General features: G+C 46.0%; 1 protein-coding gene across 2 annotated transcripts in view; it reads left to right on the forward strand.

Annotated features, from left to right (window-relative positions):
* Syk (spleen associated tyrosine kinase) overlaps positions 1 to 24,037 on the forward strand; it is a 64,989-nt gene that overhangs the window by 5,268 nt on the left and 35,684 nt on the right. The window contains exons 1-3 of one of the 2 annotated variants that reach the window (XM_021180327.2): positions 8,240 to 8,435; positions 22,147 to 22,603; positions 23,645 to 23,805. In XM_021180327.2, the coding sequence (XP_021035986.1) occupies positions 22,190 to 22,603; positions 23,645 to 23,805 (575 nt within the window). In that variant the 5' untranslated portion in view covers positions 8,240 to 8,435; positions 22,147 to 22,189. Of the gene's footprint in view, positions 1 to 8,239; positions 8,436 to 22,146; positions 22,604 to 23,644; positions 23,806 to 24,037 lie in introns of those variants that run through there. The other variant, XM_021180328.1, reaches the window with a different exon arrangement.

Genomic DNA, 24,037 nt, shown 5'->3' on the forward strand with positions numbered 1-24,037 from the left:
TCTCCTTCTCCTTCTCCTTCTCCTTCTCCTTCTCCTTCTCCTTCTCCTTCTCCTTCTCCTTCTCCTTCTCCTTCTCCTTCTCCTTCTCCTTCTTCTTCTTTGTCATCTCCGTCTCCTTCTCCTTCTCTTTCTCCTTCTCCTCCTCCTCCTCTTCCTCTTCTTCTTACCCCCCCCCTCCTGAAACTGCTTTCCGTCTTGCTCCAGTCTTAGAGGCTCTTCAGTCTGGCTGCACATATGTTAAGAACTGCAGGAAGAAATCCCTTGAGGAGTTTGTTGACTAACTCTGTCTTGGTGCTCACTGTTTTCTGCTTTGCCCTTTGACAAGCCATTGAATAGATACATGGTATCACCATAACCCGTTGTCATAATTGCCGGGCCGTTTCACATAAACTTTTAATTTCTGTGGTTACTTCTTAGTTGCAATAGAATTTCTGTGGTTTCTTCTATTTGAATATATTTTGAATCATGTTTTGTAGGATTTTGTTTGTTTGTTTTGCCTTCAATGTAGCAGTTAGGCATCTACATTCTAAATAAATGTATTCACCCATCGCCAATGCTCTACTATCTGAGAGAGGGAATGGTGGGATCTCTGGGAACCCAGGCCTGGCCTTCCCCTCAGTCTTTTTAATTCGGAGGTGAATATCATAGGCTGTAAATACAAACTCTGCAAAACTGTTTTTGAATCAATATGGGAAACAGGAGAAGGGTAAGGTATAGCAAGCAGAAACTCATCTGAAGGACGTGATGACAGCCATTGTCATTCCACTTTTTTCTGTAAGTTTGTAGATCTTACAAGGTCAAAAGCATGATGATGATGATGATGGTGATGATGATGATAGTACACGGTTTCAGTGGAAGGATGGACGGCAAATGAGAACAGGAAGGAAACTAATTTTGAAACATGACATTTGTCACAACAGTTGGGCAAATTCTGTCTCTAAGCAAGGACCGAAGTCTCCAAAGGTTGAGGGTTGCTCAAGGTCAAGCAGACTCAAAGGGTTTTTTGTTTGTTTTTTGTTTGGTTTGGTTTGTTTGTTTGTTGTTTAATGGACCTGGGCTCGTGTTACACAGGTCCAGCTTGAGCTTCAGAGAAGTCTGGGGTGTGGCCTTCTGCCCCATTCTATCTGCAGCAATGGGAAAGGAACTGTTTTAGAACAGTTCATGGGATGACTAGCCCAGACAGTCTTGAGAGCTAAGGAATTTCAACTGCACAGGAATTTGTGAGAGTGCTGGGTATAATGGCTGTTTTGTGTATTGTTAGTTTGTGTGTATGTGTTTGTATGTATGTATGTATGTATGTATGTATGAGAGGGAGCAGGAGAGAGATCACAGTAGAGAGATCATGCAGACATTTTCCTTCCTTCCTTTGCATTCATAAAAATCTGCCAGTCTTGAAATTTTCAGGGTGTTTGAGTGTTTGAGAATGTGAGTCTATTGTCAGCCAGCTGACACACTAGCAAGAGATGAATACACATAAAATAAGTCTCGGGGAGGGAAAGTGTGCACCCACGAGTACTACTCACCCACAAGTCTCTCAGCACAATTTCCATCTTCCTGATAATTTTCTCACGTGTTTCTTAGTCGGCCCCAGTTCTGTGGGATCATAGCATTGGCCCCATGCCTGTTCCTGTGACCTGGTCATTTTGTTTTTCTCACGAGGACTCAAGCTGCCTTTCTTTTGGTTGAGAGCTCGGGCTATGGTCTCTGGGTGACTGTGGCTTGACGTCTGGACCTTTCAGGCTGCGGCAGAAGGTGACGAGAAGGCTGCTCTCGTGTAGGCCATATGCCGGCGGTGTGTGTGGTCACTTGCTCAGCTCCAAGGGTGTCTATTGCACTGCTGCCCTCGCAACAGAAAGCACCAGGACTTGTCCCACACACCTTTTGAGACTGTGGCTTTGATCAGCACCTGGCCAATTCGGAAATGGTGGTTTCCGAGGGTCCTCGGAACAGCATAGTTGACAGACGCTCCTGGGATCCTGACTCCACCATTTCTCTTCAGTTTCTTAGGTTCATGTTATCTCATCTGCAAAATGATGCTGAATCTCCTTTTTCTGGAGCCTCTGTCCAGTCTCTCAGGTGTACTGTGTGTGTGTGTGTGTGTGTGTGTGTGTGTGTGTGTGTGTGTGTGTGTACATTCATGATGCAGGCATTTGCGAGGATGTGTAGAAACTAGAGATCAACCTTCACTGTCATTCCTCAAACGCCATCTGCCTTGGGGTTGTTGTTGTTAAGGTTTCATTTCAGATGCTTGTGTTTCTGAGTGTATGTATATACACACAGGCATGGAGGTGCCCGTGGAAACCAGGGAAGGGGATTGGATCCCCTGAAACTGGAATTTCAGGTGCCTGAGAACCACCTGATATGGGTGCCGGGAACTGAACCAGAAGCAAGAGCAGCAAGTGTTCTGAGCCATTGAGTCATCTCTTCACCCTAGTCCTGTTTAATCATCGGGAGCCCAACATGTAGACTGGACTACCTGGCCAGTGAGACCCAGAAATCCTCCTGTTTTTCCCTCTTTCCCTCCCCAGAACTGAGGTTATAAGTGTGGACCACCAGGCCCCAAAATCTCATGTTAAAAAAATGCTAAAACCTGGCTCATTCATTGGGGGGTGGGGGGGATTTTGCTGACTGAGCAATCTCTCCAGCCCATCTATACACTCATTGGTGTACCTATTTATCTATCAGTCTCTCATCTATCAGACCTGCAGATATTTGGAACAGAATGTACCATCCTTTTAATAAAAAAGAAAATCTACAGCCTCCAAGTTTCGTCTTAATGGAAGAAACTTGTGGAAGGGAGAGATATGTAGAGCTCACAGACTGGCCCTTAGGGTTGTGTGTATACAGTGCCAATCATGGCCTCTCTTCCCATTAGTCTCAGAGTGGGCTTGCGTACAGCCCAGGTGGGCTCAGGAGGCTTCTCTCTAGCTCCCCAGTCATGGTGTTCAACACGTGGCATATAGCCATGTACATTCCAACTAACTTAAACAAACTTGATGGCTCAATTCTGAACCATGTTACCCAATTTCTAAGAGCCTTGTAGCTTGTGACTATGTCAGTGTAGATTAGCATTTCTAGGGTGAAAGGACTGTTAGACCCTAAGATAGACCTGACCCTGGCCTCACATCCAGAGGCTTTGTGGGTGGGTGGGGAGTCTGGGAGGAGTTTTGCTAGCCTTGCCTGGCTGTGAATGCTGTCGCTCACAGTGTATGTATGTCATGGGTAGTACTTGTCAGGTTTCTATTGTAGGAACAGTGTCCCCAGTGCCATTTTTTTGTTTGTTTTTTTATTTTTTATTTTTCAATTGTCTTGACAAATACCATGGCCAAATACAACTCAGAGGAGGAAAGGGTCTATTTCAGTTTACACCTATTCCCATCACTGAGAGAAGTCATTGAGGTTCTCCTGTCATGGGACTCCCGTCTGTGTCAGGTTGACAATTAAAGCTAAGTCACTCCTCTTAAAGAGATCTAATGTCCTTAGCAGAGAGGACCTAGGGGCCTAACTCTTGCTACCTTAGCACAGCAGCCTCCCATCTCTCTCTCTCTTACACACACACACACACACACACACACACACACACACACACCAGTGTGGTCCACTCAGTGGCATGCTACTTATGAGTCATAACGAAAACTGAACTGGTCCCAGTGGTTGTCTTGCTGAAGTCTTACAGATGAGAACACAGCCTCTGACAAACTGTAAATTCTCACCTCCTCACCTTAAATAGTGAGGGTGGTTCTGTGCATATGGAGCCCCCACAGCCACAGCTTCCTGAAGATTGACCCAGCCTCAGACACAAAGTATTCAAAGACACCTCAGCTTCTGTCCTGTGTGCACACTGTCCTTCATGCCCTGGTTCCCTGACAGTACAGTGTATTTATACAACATTCACTATGTGTTATGTATCGTAGGTAATCTATGTGAGCACACTGTTGCTGTCTTCAGACACACCAGGGAAGGACATCAGATCTCATTACAGATGGTTGTGAGCCACCATGTGGTTGCTGGAAATTGAACTCAGGACCTCTGGAAGAGCAGTAGGCGCTCTTAACCGCTGAGCCATCTCTCCAGCCCAGTATCATAGGTAATCTAGTGATGGATAAAGCCTGTGTGAAAATGTGTGTGTGTTGGTTTGAGTGAGAGCAGGCTCCATAGGCTCATATGTTTGAAGACTTCATCTGTAGTTGGTGGAACTATTTTGGAAGGATTGGGTGTCACCTTGTTTCTCTCTCTCTCTCTCTCTCTCTCTCTCTCTCTCTCTCTCTCTCTCTGTGTGTGTGTGTGTGTGTGTCTGTATGCAACATAAATGTGTCTCTCTGCATGTGGATCTAAATGTAAGCTCTCAGCTACTCCTCCAGTGCCATGCCTGCCTGTTTTCCTCTTCCCCACCATAATGTCTCAAACTCTGACTCCTGGAACTGAAAGCCCTGATAACTGGGCATGGTTTCCTTTCTAAGTTGCCTTTACAGCAATAGGAAAGTAACTATGACAACAGGCATGTTCTGCACAATGCTAAGGGCTCACACAGCTGCAGATCCTTTGTTTCTTTGAGTTTCAGAGTTCTGTACTTCACTTCTGTTTCATTACTCTCTCAGGGAGATGTGAGCAAATGTCTGCTCACCCCAAAGACACCATTTGCACCAAGTCTAGCTTGGTGTCTTAGGGTTTTACTGCTGTGAACAGACACCATGACCAAAGCAGCTCTTATAAGGACAACATTTCATCGAGACTGGTTTATAGGTTCAGAGATTCTGTCCATTATCATCAAGGCAGGAGCATGGCAGCATCCAGGCAGGCATGGTGCAGGAGGAGCTGAGAGAGAGTTCTACATCTTCATCTGAAGGCCACTAGGAGAAGACTGTCTTCCTGGAAGCTAGGACAAGGGTCTTAAAGCCCACGCCCACAGTGACACACTTCCTCCAAGAAGGCCACACCTACTTCAATGAGGCCATACCTCCTAGTAGTGCCATTCTCTGGGTCAAGCATATTCAAACCATCACACTTGGTGAATTAGTGAATTTATTGCCATTATGGGAGCTGTGTGTGTGTGTGTGTGTGTGTGTGTGTGTGTGCGTGTGTTTGTGTGTGTTTGTGACAGTAGGAGCACAGGTGGCTTGGATGCAGCTGCTCCAATCAACAGCTCACCAAGGCTGCATCCCTGGACCTTCCTGCCCAACTTGCCCTCAGCCCCACAGAAGAGTCTCCTTTCCCCAGTCTCCTTCCCTTAAGCTTTGTGAGCCTCCCTCCAGGAGGCAATGCTTCAGTTCTGAGGAGATAGTTCCACAGCATCCATATGAAATACAGCTTGTGTCTCTGTGCCAGCCTCACTTCATGTCCGAAAGATCCATGCGTTTGTTTTTATGAATGGTAGTTCACTCCCTCTTCACGCCTACATAGTACTCCACAGTCTATGCCTACCATATTGCTTTATCTGCTCATCCATCCTTAAGCCATTGGTGGGCCCTCAGCTTGGTTCTCCCTCTTGGCTATTGTGAGTAGCATCTCAGTAAACAGCAGACATGCAAATGTCTCTTCCACAGATGACTTCAAATCCCGGAGATGCATGCCCAGAGGTAGGGTTAGTTCTGGTTTCAGCTGAGATCAGGTCATTTGCTTTTTCTTTATTCTTGGGGTTAAGATGTCCCTTTAACCCCTAGAGATGAGGCCTCTTTGGTTTCTGATAATGAACTTCTAAGGCAAATATGTTTATTTACTTCTATGTTTTAGGAGGGGGATATCAGGGTTACTTACCTTGGTTCTTCTTGGCCTTTAAGTGTCTTCCTTTGGAATTCTGAACTCATTAAGTTCTGTCTCATTTTTCTCAAGCCATCTCTTGTGTGTTCCCTGTACCCTCAATATTTGTCCTGTCTTCTGAGGCCATTTCTTCTCTGGTCTTACACACACACACACACACACACACACACACACACACACCCTCTTCAGTTGCCTGATCCCCAGTGTCTTTTCATACTTGACTCTTTTTTTCCTTAAAAGGCAACCGTGGTCTTAAAGTCTCAGCTCAGTTACCCTCTTGGGGCATCTGTTAACTCATTGATGCCAGGCATTGGAGAGAGGACAGCCTTCCCTGGTTGCCTGTTTCTGTTGAGTGGTCATGGCAGGGGACTAAAAGGTTGGCATACGGCAGCCTGATAAAGGAACTGGTTCAAGGTAGATTTTGGATTGGTTTGTTACATGCGAAATGTTTCACTTTCTAGAGGTTGGTCAGTACTGGGTTGGATAGCACCCCCAACATCAGGAGATGAAGGCAGTAAAAAGCTGTCGTTAATACACACACCTCACTAGGATCTTATTGTAAAGATCTGAGAAAGAGGTCAGGGAGGAAGCAAGCAATAACTATGAAAAGCACCTACATCCTTCTGCACAGGACAAAGCACATGGTTAGCGCTACACTCCAGCTGGGAATTCCCTAATGGATTCTTCCTTTCAGAACCTTCCTTACTTTCTGTGTTACTTATGGGACAAAAACCTCTACATTGGAGAGGAGTCTGCGAAACAGTTACATAATAACAAAAGAGTCAGACACCCAAGGAGACATAGCAACCTAGCCATGTATACACAGATCAGCAGGACAGCAAAATGCATAAGGGAAACCCTGACAAAATGGAAGACAGAAAAGGACAAAGACACTATTGTGGTCTGGAATGCCAGTTTCTCTCTTACTATAACTGATAGCTCAAATAGAAAATTAATAGCCATGACGAGGCTAGAGCAACACTGTCAATCAACCTGACACTTGTGAGACATTGACTCCAACAACCAAAATAGGCATTCCTCTCAAGCACTCAAGGAATATTTACCAAAATAAAGTACCTGCTTAGAAAACCCATTAAGCTTACATTTAAAAAGCTGCGTAAATTGTTTTTTAGAACACAACAAAATCAAACCATATATCCATAACAAAAAAAAATCTGGAAAGCGAATAATGGGCTTTTATATAACCTGTGAGTTGATAAAAGTCTCAAAAGAACTCTTGAAATATTTTACCTAGCATACAGATGAGAATTCAAGGCACTGGAGGATTAGCTCAACAGCCAGGAGCATTTGTTGCTCTTGCAGAGGACCTGTGTTCAATTCCCAGCACCCCACTGACAGCTCACACTGTCTGTAACTCCATTCTCAAGGTATCAGCTGTCCTCTTCTGACATCCATAGGTACTGAACACATGCATGATACACATACACATATGTAGGAAAATGCTCATATACATAAAATAATGATATTTTTTAAAAAATAAAATATGGTATACCAACATTTTTCAAATGATGCTAAAGGTAGTGCTTAGAAAGAAATCCTGAACACTAGGCCCACTGCTATAACAAAATCCTTGAGACTGAGTGCTTTATAAAGAAAGGGAGTTTAGTTTGGCTAGCAGTTTAGGGCTTAAAAGCCCAAGTTCAGGCTGCCACATCAGGTGAGCCCCTTACATTGCATGACATCCTGGCAGATGGCACCACATGGTGGAAGGCTGTGATGAATCATGGCTGTGGATGGGACCAAATTGGTAGGATGACCTTGCTTGATATCAATTCACTGTGAATGTAACTAACTCAGTTTACTGAGACTTAACTTAGTCCTCTGAGATAGCCATTAGTCTTTTCCAAGGCTGGTGCCTCAGTGAACTCGCTCCCTTGTACCTCAGAACCCACCTCTCAAAGGTTATGACACTCGAATGTGCCACACCTTAGCCAAGCTCCCAGCACACGAGCCCTGGAGCAGCATACCCAAACCCCGATGATGTAGAAGATAAAGAGAGCTGTGTCAACTCAGTCACCTATAGTTTTAGGCAAGGATGTGCTCTCATTATAGGAAATGAAGTTTTATAAGAATTATCAAGAATTACAGTACATTAAGCCCAAGCCACGATGGTCAAGGGAGGCGACATGGTAAACTCTGAAGCTAACAATAGGAAACTAAACAAAAATGAACAGAATTACAGAATTAGTAAATCGTCAAACATGATATACAGTAATATAATGAGAAGAAAATTTGATATACCCTAAACTTGGCACACAGTTTTAGCCAGGCTGTGTAGCTTAGGTCTAAGAATCAGTGTGACTGTCCTGGTCAAGAATCGCCACGATCCTCCTCCACTGGCAGGTGTTTGTTTGGGATCCCTGCCTTCTGACTGTAACTTCATTTTGACTATGAAATTATCAAGCAACCCCCCCCCCCCCACACACACACACCCTCTTACTTCTGCTTTCTGGCTTGTCTTGCTTGCTGACACTTTGAGGAAAAGCCACTTCCCTAGTTACATACACCACTTAACAGCAGGAAACCTCCACTTGCTCTCCTCGCCTTCTCTCCATTGCGGCCATTCCCATTTTCAAGACTGCCAGTCTGGTCCTTTCGATGTTCCATGCTGCCTGGTGCCCAGGAGCCCAGGCCTTCTGTGACTCCAGGACAGGAAGGTAAGTCAGATCTGTAGCAATCAATAATGGCGACCTCATGGCTCTCTGCACCATGGGTGGGCATTAGAGAGCACGCCAGTATCCGAGTGTGTGCTTTCCTGGCTGATACCGTCCCCTGGGCTACACCATGCCCTGGCTGACATTCGTTCATCTTGAGCTATAGAGTTGATAATTACTACAGTTCTCACATGGCAGAGATATCTTTCTTCCCTGAGCACATAACCCGTACTTTCTTTAAGCACTGGGGTTAATTCGTGTCTTTAGATACAGCTTTGAAGTCTCAGGAGTAACTCCACTGTAATTTCCTGGAATATTTCACAGTCAGGAATTTCAGAGAAACCAAGATTTCCTTGAGCAGGTGTGGCAGGTCCTTTGTATCGAATGCGGGTCATTTGGTTTCTCTAGAGGCCTTGAGGACCCTGTGCATATTGTCCTTGCGAGGTGGGTAGATGGGGAAGTAACAATAGTGCTTAGACACCAGCAGCTTCAGCCAGGCCCCCACGGCCTACTGGAATGGAGTTTGTTGGGCACAGTGTTCACTGTGGCCTCAACCCCAGCCACCCAGCTGGGATTCTCTGGGATGGGGCTTGAGGTGGGAACCAGAAGAATACTGTCACTTGGCTCTTCACCTATCCTGAATACTTTGTCCCAAGATGATGGCAGGAAAACCCAGGAGACAGTCTTATCAGGAAATGTCTGGAACTTGGTCAGTTGTTGGTATTTTATGTGTGAGTGTATGTGTGTATATGTACATACCTGTACATATGGTGTCTGTGTGTGTGGGGGGAGAGATGTATATGTATATATGTATGGTGTATGTGTGTGTTGTTTGTATGTGTGTGTATATACCTGTATGTATGTATGTGTGTATGTATGTATGTATGTGTGATGTATGTGAGATATATATATATATATTTTTATTTATTTATGCATATGTGTGTGGTATATGCATATATGTATATACCTTTATGTATATGTGTGGTATATATAGTGATATATATCTTTATGTATATGTGTGTGTGGTATACATATGTATGTGCATATACCTTTATGTGTATTTATGTGTGGTGTATGTTGTACTTATATATGTGTATATACTTTTATGTGTGGTATATATGTATATGTGATATATATATATATTTATATGTATGGTATATGTATGTATGTCTGTGTATATGTGTGTGTGTGTGTGTGTGTGTGTGTGTGTGTGTGTGTGTGTGTGACAGAGAGAGATGGGGGGACACAGAGACAGAGAGAGAGAGAGACAGAGAGCTGTCATGTGCATGCTGTGGTACACACATGGAGGTCAGAAGATAACTCTGAGTGAGTGTTCACCTCTTTGTTATTCTGTGCTGCATATCTAAGCTGCCTGGCCCGTGAGCTTCAGGGAATTCTCCTGTCTCTACCTCCCCGCTTACAGCACAGTGCTGGGATTAATGAGAAGTGCTTCCACAAACATGGGGAGTGGCTTGGATGACTCTCCTTGCTTGGTCTCTCTGCTGTGTAAGGGGTTATTCAGATCATTTGCTCTGCCTGCCTGGCCAGGCTAGAGGGAATATGGTCTATGTGCTTCCCTCACAGACAGTGTCACTTCAAGAAGGAAAATGCTGGCTTCCAGCAGAAGTTTCCATGTTTCCTGCTTAAAAATCACCAGGAGAGATGTCTGTATTGATGTCCTGTTCTTTTGCCTCCTTTCCAAGTCTGCGCTGGCTTAAAACCGTGTGGAGCAGGCACCTGAGCAGGCAGAAGCTTAGACCTGCGAGTACTCTCTCCCTGTGTTCCAGAGTCATCCTCAGGCAATGTCAGCCAGTCACATAAGGTACAAAAAGTACCCATGAGAATCAGGGTACACATGGTTCTGGCTAGATCATGGCAGTTTTCATTCCAGAACTTTCTCTACATGTTGTTAGGGAAACAGGTTGTTCATGTCCCCTCCGGCACAGCTGCTTGCTAACTAGCTTGTGGCATCCATTCCGCAGGTCTGTCCGGTGGGTCTGTGACTTAGATTCAAGAGTTACATACAACATGCGCTGATGAGATAGCTCAATCAATAAGGTTTGTGTCAAGCAAGCACGAAGAAATGAGTTCCATACCCAAAAGCTGAATGTGGGGACGCATGCGTGTAATTCCAGAGCTGGGGAAGTATGGAAAGAGGCAGATCCCTGGGGCTTGCTGACTAGATGGCCTGGCCTCCGTGGCAAGTTCCAAGCCAGTGGGAGGCCCTGTCTCCAAATACAGTGCATGGCACCTGAGTTACAGCATCTAAGATTGATCTCTGGCCTCCATACATATGAATTTCTACACACACATGAGCATGTACAAATATTAAGTGCACTTAGGTAGGCCGGTTGCTTGTTTCTAAGTAAACAGTTCTTCTGTGGTTACAGGCATCCTCTGTGACTTGTGCTAATGGCATCCCGTAGGCATAGAGAGCCAGCTTAGAGAGCTTGCCCGTGGGATCTGAGGATATCCAGTGGCCTGCTGAGATGGGTCAGCCTCTGCTGGGTGTGTTTTGGGGATCCTCTGCTCTGAAGCTGCCCCACACCAGTCTGGTTTTCAAGGGTCAGGGTGTGTTTTGTGTGTCTGATTGGCTCTCTATTTCTGAATGATGGTGGACATCAAGAAGGCCAGGCTTGTCTGTGTTTCCTGACTCTGAAGTACAGGCCTTGGATTCTGAGATATCTCCTGCCATCTCCTGAGCTGCTGCCAGGATGGAGCAGGGAGGTGCTCCTCAGATAAAGGTGTGGCTCCTCCTTGGGAAGCCAGGTGTCTGTGCAGTGTGACATCTAGGCAGGGTTCAGGAAATCTGGGGACAGAGCCCCTGTAAGGTAGCCTTCCAGAGGGCAAGCAAATCTCTGACAATGAAGCTGATGCAGGCCCAGGACCCTCTGGGCTCCATTCCTCCCTGCTTAAGCCCCACTTTGGGGCCCATGTGTTTTCTGCATGGTGAGAGCTTTGAGAAGAAGCCGTGTGGATGCTTGCAGCTCCAGGAAAAGCAGTTTGAGGGTAGCCAGCCGCAGAGCTCAGTGCAGTGGGGTGGCCTGTCACCAACCAGCCTGACCAGCCTAGTGAGACTGACTCTCTCACCAGGCTGGCCTCATTCCTCTTTTTTTTTTTTTTTTCTAAATGAAAATTACCATATCCCCCAGAGGAAGTTTTTCTTTTAAATGAAGTTCTAGCATTTAATTACTCAACTTCAGGCTGCAAGGAAATTTCCCAGGTACACTTGAGTGGGGCTGTTTTGCATTGGAGTGGCCGTGTGGTTTCAAGTGTTATAAGCCTGTATTTGCATCTTCCTGATTTTGTTTCTCTGTGTGGCCCAGAGTGGGCAGATGTTACCCTTAGGTGGTGTTTTCCCAGAGAGCTCTCTCCTCCAACCACAGTCCACATTACACCAAGGGCTCTTGTGGCCACATGATGGGAGCACCAGCAGTCTTACATGACTAAGAACTGCTGGCAGAGTCCTGCAGGGAATGGGGGAGGGGTGGTTGGAAGAGGAGGGGAGCCTTGCCTGCAGAAGCCATGCTCTGGTGGACTCCAAATGGGCTGAGGCCTTGCTCCCACTGCTCAGAGCTCCCCTTTGATAACAAGGACAGAGGCTAATCAAAGAAAGGGAATATGGCACAGGCTGTCTCTTCTCTTCCAGTCCACGTCTAGCTAGAAAGTGTGGGAAATAACTTTTAATAAAATATAGTTGCATATAGGTGAATATAGTCTTAGCATACAAATAACTGGTTTTCTCTAAACTGTAGCATTCTGGATCTTTGTGAAAGAGATTGGGTCTTTTTATGGAAGTGTGGGGAGAGGGAGGAAATTACTTCGAGCCACTGAACACTGATCATGGATTCCTTATTTAAGGATTCACTGTTTCTTGATCTTGGGGTGAATAACCCAGTCAATGTATTGCCTTGCAAGCACAAGGACCTGAGTTCAACCCCATGCAAGCCTACAGAACAACACCAGTAGCAGCAGGCATGGCGGTTCATACTTCTCAGTCCTGAAGAGGTTTGAACACATGGATTCCTGGGGCTTCCTGGCCAGCTTAGCCTGTTCGGAAAGCTCCATGCCAGTAAGATAGCCTGTCTCAGGAAACAAGACAGATGGAGGTGGTCTGAGGAACAACAGCTAAGGTTGATCTCTGTTGAATGTGCATGCACACACACATACTCACACACACAAAAACATCCACATCCGCACTCGCATGCACACACATACGCACATACACACACACACACGCACACACACTTCACTAAAATGTATTTGCAACTCTAGTCAGTTATAGCACTCTGTCATTTTTTTGTGGACATGTACGAAAGGATTTCATTCTGTGTCTGTGAGAAAACCTCCTGACCAAAAAGCAACTTCTGGGAGGAAAAGGTTTGTTTGGACCTTTCAGGTCCCAGTCTGTCATTGAGAGGAGTCAGGGTGGGAACTTAAGCAGGAGCTTGAAACGAAACCATGTAAGGATCCTGCTTGCTGCTCACATTCTGACCTGTGCTTCTGTAGTTCTCTTATACAGCCTAGGACTGCTTGCCTAGGGATTGTGCCGCCCATGGTGGGCAGGGCCTTCCCACATAAACCATCAATCAATTCAATCTCTCACAGACATGGATGCAGTCCAGTCTGACCCAGACAATCCCTCAATCGAGGTTTTGGATGACTCCTTGCTTGTCAACTTAACAGATGAGGCTAACTAACCAGGACAGTGGCCCTCTTCTTGTCTCACAGCAAAAACAGTGCCCATTTTCTTGATCTATTTAGGGCCACTTTTTAATAACCGGTTTTTCTCTGTGCTTTTTGTTGGTGTCATCCCTACTGAAAATAGTCCCAAGCGTGAGGCTAAAGTGCTGCCTACTGTCCCTAAACACAAAAAGGCTGCTATGTGCTTCATTAAGTAAATTCCCATGCTGGGTGAGCTTCTTACAAGCCTGGGAGTCAATGTCAGTGTATTGACAATGGATGGGAGTTGTTTCTTTAAACAGACGCATATCTGCTACAAGGTTGTTCCTTGTCTGGCGGGCGGAAGTATAATCAGGGGATCCCCAGGATTAACTTTAAAAGTTCCCTGAGAAAGAGTGGTTGAAAATGTGTAAATTCTAGACACTTCTGTGGGAAGTATCTACGGCTCATCATAGGAAGTAACTATATTTAGTGTCGTGCATTGGGAAGTAGGACCAAGGTCAGGGGGATGGATGAAATGGAGAGAGGATGTGTGAGCCCTGATGCTTGTGGTGGTAAAATAACCTGAACACTGGGGTTCATCCCTGACCCTAACCACAGTAGATGGTAAGTCTTGGGTCCAGATGGTGCTGCTCTGAGGGGATCTAGGCAGAGTACTCTGGCCCCTAGACTTTCTGTAAACATGGAGAAGAAGTGAGGGGAGATAGGGGAAGGCTGGCAGCATCCTGGAACATACCCTCAGGCATGTGCAACTTCTTTCCTCACCTCAGTTCTCCTTCTCTCTTGGAATCTGGGTACCAGAAAACCTTCTCCAGACTGCCAGAGCCCAGACCACTAGTTTGTTGACAGTATGTTGAGATAGTTGTTAGTCTCTGGTTGTGCCTGTGGTTTGCCTTTGGGTACCAGGATCTAAGGAGCTGCCTGTGTCTGCCCTGAGAAATTCAATTCTTTAATTAGCTCAATAGCCAGGCAGACACGGCTGTTGCTCAATGTCTCTGGAGGTCATTGACTGACAAGATAGTACTACATTGGTGCCTGTGATAAGACAAAGGTCACACAGTCCTCCTTAGTCATGTGCTTGTCTAGTGGGAACAGGCATGTGCTTGTCTAATGGGAAAGGAAGGTCAGAAGTCAGTCGGTGAGTAATGTGCTTGCTCTGCAGCATGGAGACATGGGCTGACAGTCACCCATGACAAGGGCAGGGCTGGCAAATGTAATCCCTGGTCTAGGGAAGTAGAGCTAGGCAGAGCTCTGGAGCTCTGTAGACAGTCTACCCAAGCCAGGGAGCTCTAGGTTTAATGATAGATTCTGTTACAGAAAACAATGTTAAAAAAAAAGAGAGAGGAAGATACCTGATGTTATGTGCATAGATTATGTGTTCTCTCTCTCTCTCTCTCTCTCTCTCTCTCTCTCTCTGTCTTCTGGCTGCCTCTCTCTCCTCTCTCTGTGTCTCTCTCTGTCTCTGTCTGTGACTCTCTCACACACATACATGCACACACACATGCACACATGCTCACATACATACACATGCACACTCGCTTGCATACACACGCAATCACATGCACACATTAGTGTGAAATGATTCCCCGTAACTGGTTATGACTGCTGACAAATGCTCAGGGCTAGCAGAGGGAGAGGAAAACCGCCCAGCATGTAGGCAGCTTCCTGAAAGCGTTCGGCTTCCTCCATTAGCTAAACTACAGCTTTGGAGGAACGGCACCTTTAGTTAGGAAGAGTGCCTTAGCTCTTTGATGTCTGCGGTCTCTAAGTTCAAGCCCCTCTCATGCTCCACTCTGCACACTCATGGAGTCTGCTTTACAAATTCAGACAGCCATTGACCTCTCCCTATAGCACAGGGAAGTGAGAATCAACTCTGAGGGCTTCTGTCTGAGCTAGAGGCACACTAACAGCTGCCATGCCGTTGGATTTAGCATTTCTTTCCTGGAGTCCTGGGGCTCCCAGGAAGCCAGTCATAGACTCGTGGGCATATCTGAGGTGGATGTCTGTTAGTATCTGTAAGACTGCAGGAAGTGTGCTCTGGTTAGCCCCTAGCATAAACCTAGCAAGGATCTAGCCTGTGAAGAAGCATGGCCGTGCTCTGGACTTAACCAGTACAATGTTCTGATGGTGGGATGACACCATTTGGTACCCAACTGTGTTCTGAGGGTGGGATGATATCATTTCTGAGCATCCTGATATGTCTGTCCCTGTTTGGTGAGCACCTGAAAATCATGTGTTTCTATTCCTCCTCTTTATATCTGTGAAACCCACTCTTCCTATCTGCTCAGAGCTTGCCATCCCGAGATGCCAGTTGCCATGGTTCCCATCTTCCATGCATAACCAAAGCACTACAGTCGCTCTGACACTGCCCTCCATGTTCATAGGAGAGTTGGGGAGGTGCACGGGTGTCAAGGTCCTGCAGAGCCAGATGGGACACCTGCAGAGCTTGCGTTTAGCTTCTGCTCTGCATCCCTGCTGCCTTCTAGGCTTAGAGAGCATCATAGCCAAGAGTCCCTCTAGGCCTCCTGACCTCTGCTGTTGTACAGCACCATGCTTAGAGAAACAGAACTGGCATCCTCTTCAGATTGGCTGCTTCTGCTTACAGGAGTCCATCAGGAGCCAGTCTGTGGACTGCAACCTCAGAGAAGGAGGGTGTGATTTTAGTCACTGGACCCTTAAACAATACTATAGAAACCCTTCCTAGTCATCTGTAATTGTGCCCCTACCTATGTGTACATATGGCTTGGCATCTCAGGGAAGAGGTGGAGTGTGTAGGATTGGAAAGACTAGCTAGAGAATGGGAGTTCTAGCTATGTAGCCACGGGGAAGCCATCATTCATGCTGGGTACTGATCTTCTAGTGTAGTTGTTTTAGGGCCCTCCATTCCCCTACCCATAAACCCCTTGGCCATGTTCCATAACTAAGCCTAAAAAACCCATTGGTCTCTTAGAGTGAATTTTTGTGGACTCAAAATTCTTTGGACCCTTATGAGGAAGGGGGAGATGTTTATGTCACCTCTAGGGAAGAGTTTCCACAACGTCTGCCCATTGTTGAAAATGGTCATCAAATAAATGAGGGGACATTGAGTTATTTTAATAGATTAGTGAAACCAAAGGTTCTAAGACAGGCTGCATCAAATTTGTGCTCACGTCACCGCAACTAATCTAGTGGTAGTAGAAGAGAAGTCCCCCTCCCCCCAAACACACATACCAAGGACTGGTCTAGTCTCTCTGTCAAGACTACCCAGGCTGATCAGCTCCGAGATGCTACTGTGAACAGCTCTGGAGAACCTAATGGATGGGATGGGGTGGCAATGCAGATGTCCTCGTATATAAATAGAGGGTGAGGAGGGTGTCAAGACCACATGTGGAAGAGAAACTTCTCATCATTCTCCAGGAGCTTAGGGCAGATGCTGGACAGCTGTGACCATCCCCAGCTGTGTTTGTTGATCCCTGGCCTACACCAAGGAGATCAGAGCAGCAGCTTCAGGGTTGGTGATATATATATATAATTAAATATATATTTAATATATATGTATATATATATTTAATATATATATTAAATATATATATACATATATATATTTAAAGAAGCTTATACAACATGAAATTATGTGGGGAAATTAAGAAAAATATGCACATGCTGGAGATACTGACAGATAAGAAGAATGTATTGACTGCCTGTGGGCGGGCCTTTCAGGTACTTAAGAGCAATATATGCCAATGATGTCCTAGGGCTTCAGAGAAAAGGCAGGGAATCCAATGAAGCAGCCTTTCATTACTGAAGCATGGAGCAGGTGACAGAGGTCCCTTCCTTGAAAAAAACCATGAGTTTGTGTAAGACATGAGTGAGCTCCATCAACACAGACACTGGGCTAGACATCTAAACAGCTGGTGCGCTGCTCTGCAGGATCCTCTGGATTTATACAAATTGGGCTTTTAGCATTTTATTAGGAAAATAGCCTATACCCACAGTAAACTCTCTAAAGAAGAGCATGTGTCCATTAGGCACATAGTTTGTGGACATCTGGTAGACCCTGAAACATGAGCCACCGAGTTAGAATGTCCAGACCTTTGAAACTTACATTTTCATTTAAGGGAAAGATGGAAGCAATCTAGAAGGGAAATGGATATTTAAGTGAATTTAAATGAGGATGTGTTGGGGAGCATGTGAGGGGTAAAGACACATGCTGAAAAATCAGATCATGAGGCTATCAAGGGGGATGGGAGGAACTTAGACCTCAGGCCTGGGAGGGAGGAAAGTCATTAGCGAAAATGCTGTAACCAAGAGAGGATAAGCCTGACATCCGAGGCCTGGAAGGACAATGTGGGACACAGCTGGAGTGGCTGGAGTCAGGCCAAGGAGGGCCTTGTTGGCTGGGGCTATACTTGCTAAAGAGAAAATGGACAAAGAATGAGGCCCAGAAGAGAGGACCAGGTAAGACTGGGAGGTGAGCGTTACCACAGGCCGTGTTGGGAATGGGTGAAGAGCACCAGTGGCTTGGGGAGCCATTTACAGACTCTGTATTGCTAGGAAACTCCCTCTAGACCCTTCAGCCATTGGCCACATTGGTGAAGATTGGGACTAGTCTCTCCATGCTTGGAGAGAGGACAATCTTTTATGACTCCAGGGATGATCTATGGAAGACAGGAGAGAGGGAAGGCTCAAAACACTCTTCAGTATCGTCTTCACCGGCTATTGCAGTTGCTATCACCTCTTTTAGGGAAGAAAGCAATGTAGTGGTCCCCCAAGATGAGGGTTCAGGGTAAGGAGTGGAGTTGGGAAGGTCAAGCTACCTCTTGGGCATCCAAGAATAATTTAGGTGAACCAACACATAGGGTTGATCTCACTAGAAAGACTGGATGTCCATTTAATCAGCAAAATTACGGTCAGCAAAAAAAATGTATGACCCTCCGCCAAACATCAAGAGCTACCCCAGGCATGGAGGAATTACGGTCCCATTCATATCTTCCACAGCCAGCTCTGCTGATATGTTAAAGGGAGGTCACCTTGTGACACTGGACCATGGAGAAGCCTGAAGCAGGGAGGGGAGACAAACAGTCAAGGGGATCTCAAAATATGAAAGAAAAAATATCCCCTCGGCCTGGGTGGTAGCTTAGTGGGTAGGGTGCTTTCTTTGCAGGGAGGGACAGGGCTTGAGTTCACTAACCAGAACCCATGCAAAAGAGCTAAGCTTGGTGGCTCACAAGTGTTTGTAATCCTGCAGGGAGCCTTCAGCACTAGTTCTCACTGGAAAGGCAGCAAGGAGGCCAACGTTTATTTATCTTTGGTAATTCTTCTGCATATAACTCTTTGCTTTCCCAAGGCCAAAAGCCATTGGCTTCCAGTTACAAACTCTTGCTAGCAGCAGCAGAGAACTGGGAAGAGAAATGGCTTAATAGCAAGTGCTTTTCTCTCTCCAGCTCAGGAGCTCCTGGCTGGTCAGGGGAGAGGCTGGGAGCTTGTCAACTCTTTGTGAACCAGAAAGAAAAGGAAAGGAAGAAAGCGAGACGTCAGTCACACACACATGCAGACTTTGCATGAAAAAAGAAAAGAGGCTTGACTCACTTCACACACACACACACACACACACACACACACACACACACACACCTTCTGATTGGGCCCGACCAACAGTCTTATCAACTCCACAACTGTTCATGCATACTTACACACAGACATCTATACTTATATATTCATGTACACACACACACACACACACACATTTAGTAGAGCAAAAGATCCCATGAGCAAGTTCCATTGAGAAAGTGCCAACACAGAAAAAAAAATCATGCATTCTGGATGAAAAATAAACTCCAATCTTTATTGCTGAGAAAAAAGCCTCACCCCCCCACCTCTCTCTCTCTCTCTCTCTCTCTCTCTCTCTCTCTCTCTCTCTCTCTCTCTCTCTCTCTCTCTCTCTCTTTTGCTGAATGAAAGAAGCCTTGTGTCCTATTGACATCCTTCTTAATTCTTACACTTTCTTGGGAGAATAGATGGCATGGTTTTCCAAGCACCTTTACATTCTGAAAAGGGTTCATAGCGAGTTCAAGACACTAATTCAAGTCAATAAATCGAACAAGAAGTTACAGCAAAAATGTTTCCATGTGTTTCCATTAAGACTAGTATCTAAATAAACATTCACTATCTAGCTTCTAGATCCATAAGCTCATTAAAAGTTTAAAGCAATAATTCTTATGTTGTAAGTTAGCATGGTTTTGTCAAGAGGCAAATTATTTGCCTCGTGTCTCATTAGTTTTGAAGTTTGTATAGATAAATCCAGTCAATATTTTATCTTCTGTCCTTTTACCTGCGGTAAATTTCCCTTCCCAGTTTATGACCTTCAGATATCAGATAATCTCAGCTTGCCTAGTGGGAATATTTTTTTTCCTCATCATAAATTTGTTGTAACCCTGCTTCCTTATCTTAGTGCAATAAGCCTGTGACACGTGAACAGTCACAGAACTCTAATTGCAGCTTCCATACAATAGAGGATTCAAAATTACTTGTATAAATTTAGGAATTCTATATAACCATTATAATCATTATTAGGAATTACAAAGTCATCGGTTTGTCTACATAGCATTACTACAAGAGAGTACATCCTGACTGATCTGCAGAAAATCTGCCCAACAGACTCCAGGGTGCCCAGGAGTCATTAGAATATGTAATAATGACAGGAAATCTCTTGTAGTCTTGCCTTTCTGAGCTCACCCATCACAGGCCGTGCAAAAAATGGTGGCCCACTCCAGGAAGGAGACAGGAGTATCTTGGGATTTGCCAACCTGCCAGACTAGAGTATCTGGCAAGCTCCAGGTCCAATAAGAGGAACTGTTTCAAAAAAAAAAAAAAAAAAAAGGAGAGTGATTGAAAACAGCCTCTGAAGTTGACCTCTGGCCTCTAAATGTAAACATGCAGAAGCATCCACACGAACAAGCATGTGTGCACACATACATTTCCATACTCCTAAGGCCTTGTATGCATAATTTACATCCTACAAGGCCTCAAAAGAGTGAGAGATTTACTGTGTTCTGATGACTCCCCAGATACCCATGGCAGCAGAGCTACCTGTAAGGTGTGTGCAGAGGTAAGTACTGGTCAACTCTGGACACAGGTACAGTGAGGAGGAGTAGAGGGTTGGTTTGTCAGGACTGGGGTCTTGCTACCTTCCTCAAGTTAATGCTTTTACAAAGTGGCTTCACACACTTGTCAATGTCAAACTGCACAAAGATAGCGTTGCACTGGGAAGGAAGAGCAAGTGTCTCAGGACTGTTGAGGGTGATAACAGCATTGTGAGCTATGAACTCTCTCTGCTATCAGAAGAGGGGAGCTCAGATGTGACATGCAAGCCACAGTGGTTGGTACAATGAGTTCAGTGGTGCCCGGAGGAGCACACGTGTCAGGACACCATGTTACCTGTGCCCACATGGCATCTTTGAGTTGTGCAGCCACATGGAGGAAGATGACTTTCAGAGAGAAGGCTGTTCATCTAACTCCATGTGGCATGAGTTACACAGCATACACACATACCTCACATACACACACCATCGTGTGTCTATATGTGTTCACACGGTGGTGTGTGTATGTGAGGTATGTGTGTATGCTGTGTTAAGTGTGTCCAGTGTGAGGTGTGCTTGTGTATTATGGGTACATGCACTGGCTGTATATGTATACCATATGTGGTATATGTGGGCTTTATGTTATGATGTCTGTGTGCTGTGTGCACCTGTGATACGTGATGTGTTGATGGTGTGTGTACAGCATGATGTGAGTGCATGTGATATACGATATGTGTGATATGTGGAATATATTACAATGTGGTGTGTGTGTGTGTGTGTGTGTGTGTAGTACATGCATGTGGTATGTGTGGGATATGTGTTTACAGTATGCTGTGTGTATGAGAGGTAGTTTGAAAACACCAAGAGGTAAATGCTCTCTCCCCAGGTGAAAGGATTTCCTCGTCCAGCATATTCCAGACGACCAGCATTTTTTACTTAAACATGCTTTGAACACTTTCTGGGTGGCGCTGTGTGTCTTTTCCATTCACAATTGTGTCCACACATTCATTTCTCTTCTGCAGAGTGCGTTCCTCAGAGGTAGCGTCTCCCCATGCCAACTCCTCACACACCTCCACCTACTGACTGATCATCTGCTATGCAGGGGAGGTGGACCGAACCAACCAGGGCTCTGGATGTTTCTCTTAGTGGCGCCCAAGGCTGGAGAGGGCACTCTGGGTAGATGGCACTGGTTATAACTCTGGGAGCCACTTGCTGCTCTTTCCACCCCAGGCAGGAGATGAGAAAGCCTGTGGTAACGAGGCCACACCTATGGCTCTCTGAGATGTGACTCCAGTGCTTGTTTATGTGAAGTAGACTCCACAGCCTTGGATGAAGCTCACCTGTAGGATACATTCCTAGCATTCGTGAAGTTCTTGGTTACACCCCAGTATCATATAAACCACATGTGGTAGTTCGTGCCTCTGATCTCAAACTGGGGAGAGGGAGGCGGGGAAATTAGACGTTGAAGGTCATCCTTGACTACATACTGACTGAGTTCAAGGTCATCTTGGGTAACTTCAAACCCCAGAGACTGAGGAGGGATGCATAGTTTTTCTTAGCCCGTTCTGTGCCTACAGGGGCCCATTGGGGGCTTTGAGTTCTCACTGGTTCTGTCCCCTGGACCACTGTCTACCCTCAGGGTACTATGCCCTTGAGGACTGTGTCCAAAGACTACTGTGCACTTCTCTTTTTCTGAGTTTCTTCTTAGAATTCCTTGTATTAACTAGAAAGAAAGAATGATAGTGAATTGGGTCACCTTCGTCAAAAGCCGTGGGTTTGGTTAACTAACCACAGGATGTGTGTTGGGAGACTGTAGGAATTAGGTAATAATAGAAAGTACCACACACCAAACACACACACCAGTGTAACCACTCTAAGCTTGTATCCCTGTGGAGATGGTGCTGGTGATCATAGCCAGTGTCTCTTGTGGTTTCGGCTCTGCATTGTGACTCTCCCGTCTTTGTGTGCCCCAGGTACTTCTCCACACACTTCCCAGAACTCTGAAGGGGTGCAGACATGGCGGGCAGTGCTGCGGACAGCGCCAACCACCTGACCTACTTTTTTGGCAACATCACCCGGGAAGAGGCCGAAGACTACCTGGTCCAGGGAGGCATGACCGATGGGCTCTACCTGCTACGCCAGAGCCGCAATTACCTGGGTGGTTTTGCTTTGTCGGTGGCTCACAACAGGAAGGCACACCACTACACCATCGAGAGGGAACTTAATGGCACCTACGCCATCTCCGGGGGCAGGGCCCATGCCAGCCCGGCAGACCTCTGCCATTACCACTCCCAGGAACCTGATGGCCTTATCTGCCTCCTTAAGAAGCCCTTCAACCGGCCCCCGGGAGTACAGCCCAAGACCGGACCCTTTGAGGACCTGAAGGAGAACCTCATCAGGGAATATGTGAAACAGACCTGGAACCTTCAGGTGAGTCTGCTGGGCCTGAGCCCATAGAACTCTGTAAACATATTCAGAGCCTGTGCCTCCTTTACCCCAAGACTAGGATAGCAGATGCTTGTGTGCTGCTGCCCCTCGCTGCCTTTCTTCCCACCCCATCTGCTCATGGGACCAAAGCAGAGTCCTCACATCCTCTCTGCCCTCCTCCTTTCACCACGAAGGAGAAGGTTGCGTTTTAATTTTATTCCTTTGAGTTTTTCTTCTTTGGAAGTCCAACTCTGGCTATTCATTACCAAGATCTGTTGTTCTCTCACTAGGAAGGAAAAGGAAACCAGTCTTCTCCACACTTAATCCATCTCCATGATTTTATTTCCACCTTGTTTCTTCCTGGTCCAGGCTGCTGGCCTGGGCCTCCTCTGATGGACTTCCTGCAGGAGTGTTGGGGTGGGGGAGATGGGATGGAGGACACGGCTGAACCCTGACAGATATGAAGCCCCAGGTGCCCTCCTTACACATGTCATCCTTTTAAACTTGCTTTAGTTGCGTGCATTGATTTCGTGTGTTGGAGGCGGGTGCCTACAGGTCTAGAGCATGCATGCGGAGGTCAGACGACTTGCAGGAGTCAGTCTCTCTTCCACCTCATGGAGTCCCGGGAGTCAAGCTGAGACGGCCAGGCTCAGCAGCCAGCATCTTTACTGCAGAGCTGTCTCAGGACCCCCAACCTCGCACACATCTTACAGCTCCTTGCCTGTTATGAAATTACCAGGTTTCACACTGAAACTAGTTTGAGTATAGAGCTTTGGGTATCTATTCTCTTAGCCCGTTGGTTTATGATCTATATATTCAAATATTTGTATGGCTTTTCAAGGGCCCACCTCTTCATTCTGAAGCATATTCCTTTATTTATACACTTGATGACATGCAAATAATATCCAAAAGTCTTATTGGTCTCCTTATGAATGAGAGAAAGATGATCTAGAGGGAAGCAGAGTTTGGTGTTGATAGGACCTGGGACAGATGGGTCTACTGTCTGTCTACCTGGCCCGCTCAGTCTCTCTCCATTCACTGCAGGGCCAGGCTCTGGAGCAAGCCATCATCAGCCAGAAGCCCCAGCTGGAGAAGCTGATCGCCACCACGGCCCATGAGAAGATGCCCTGGTTCCATGGCAACATCTCCAGAGATGAATCAGAGCAGACGGTCCTCATAGGGTCAAAGACAAATGGAAAATTCCTGTGAGTGACAAGCCATCTCCCTGCCTCCTCACCCAGAGCTAACAGCTTCCCCAGTTAGAACCCAGGTGGCCCCTGGGAAGGTGTCACACACCATCATCTACCAACACGGGAGTTGCTGTCACTTGTGACCCAGCATGTGTTTTGTCTAGTCTGCCCGTAAAGATTGATATCGTGCCTAAAGAAAATGGTGTTCAGTCCCATGAGGGTTGGATATGTTATCCATGGTGAGAGC

Source organism: Mus caroli, chromosome 13 (genome assembly GCF_900094665.2).
Source record: "Mus caroli chromosome 13, CAROLI_EIJ_v1.1, whole genome shotgun sequence".
NCBI lineage: Eukaryota > Metazoa > Chordata > Mammalia > Rodentia > Muridae > Mus > Mus caroli.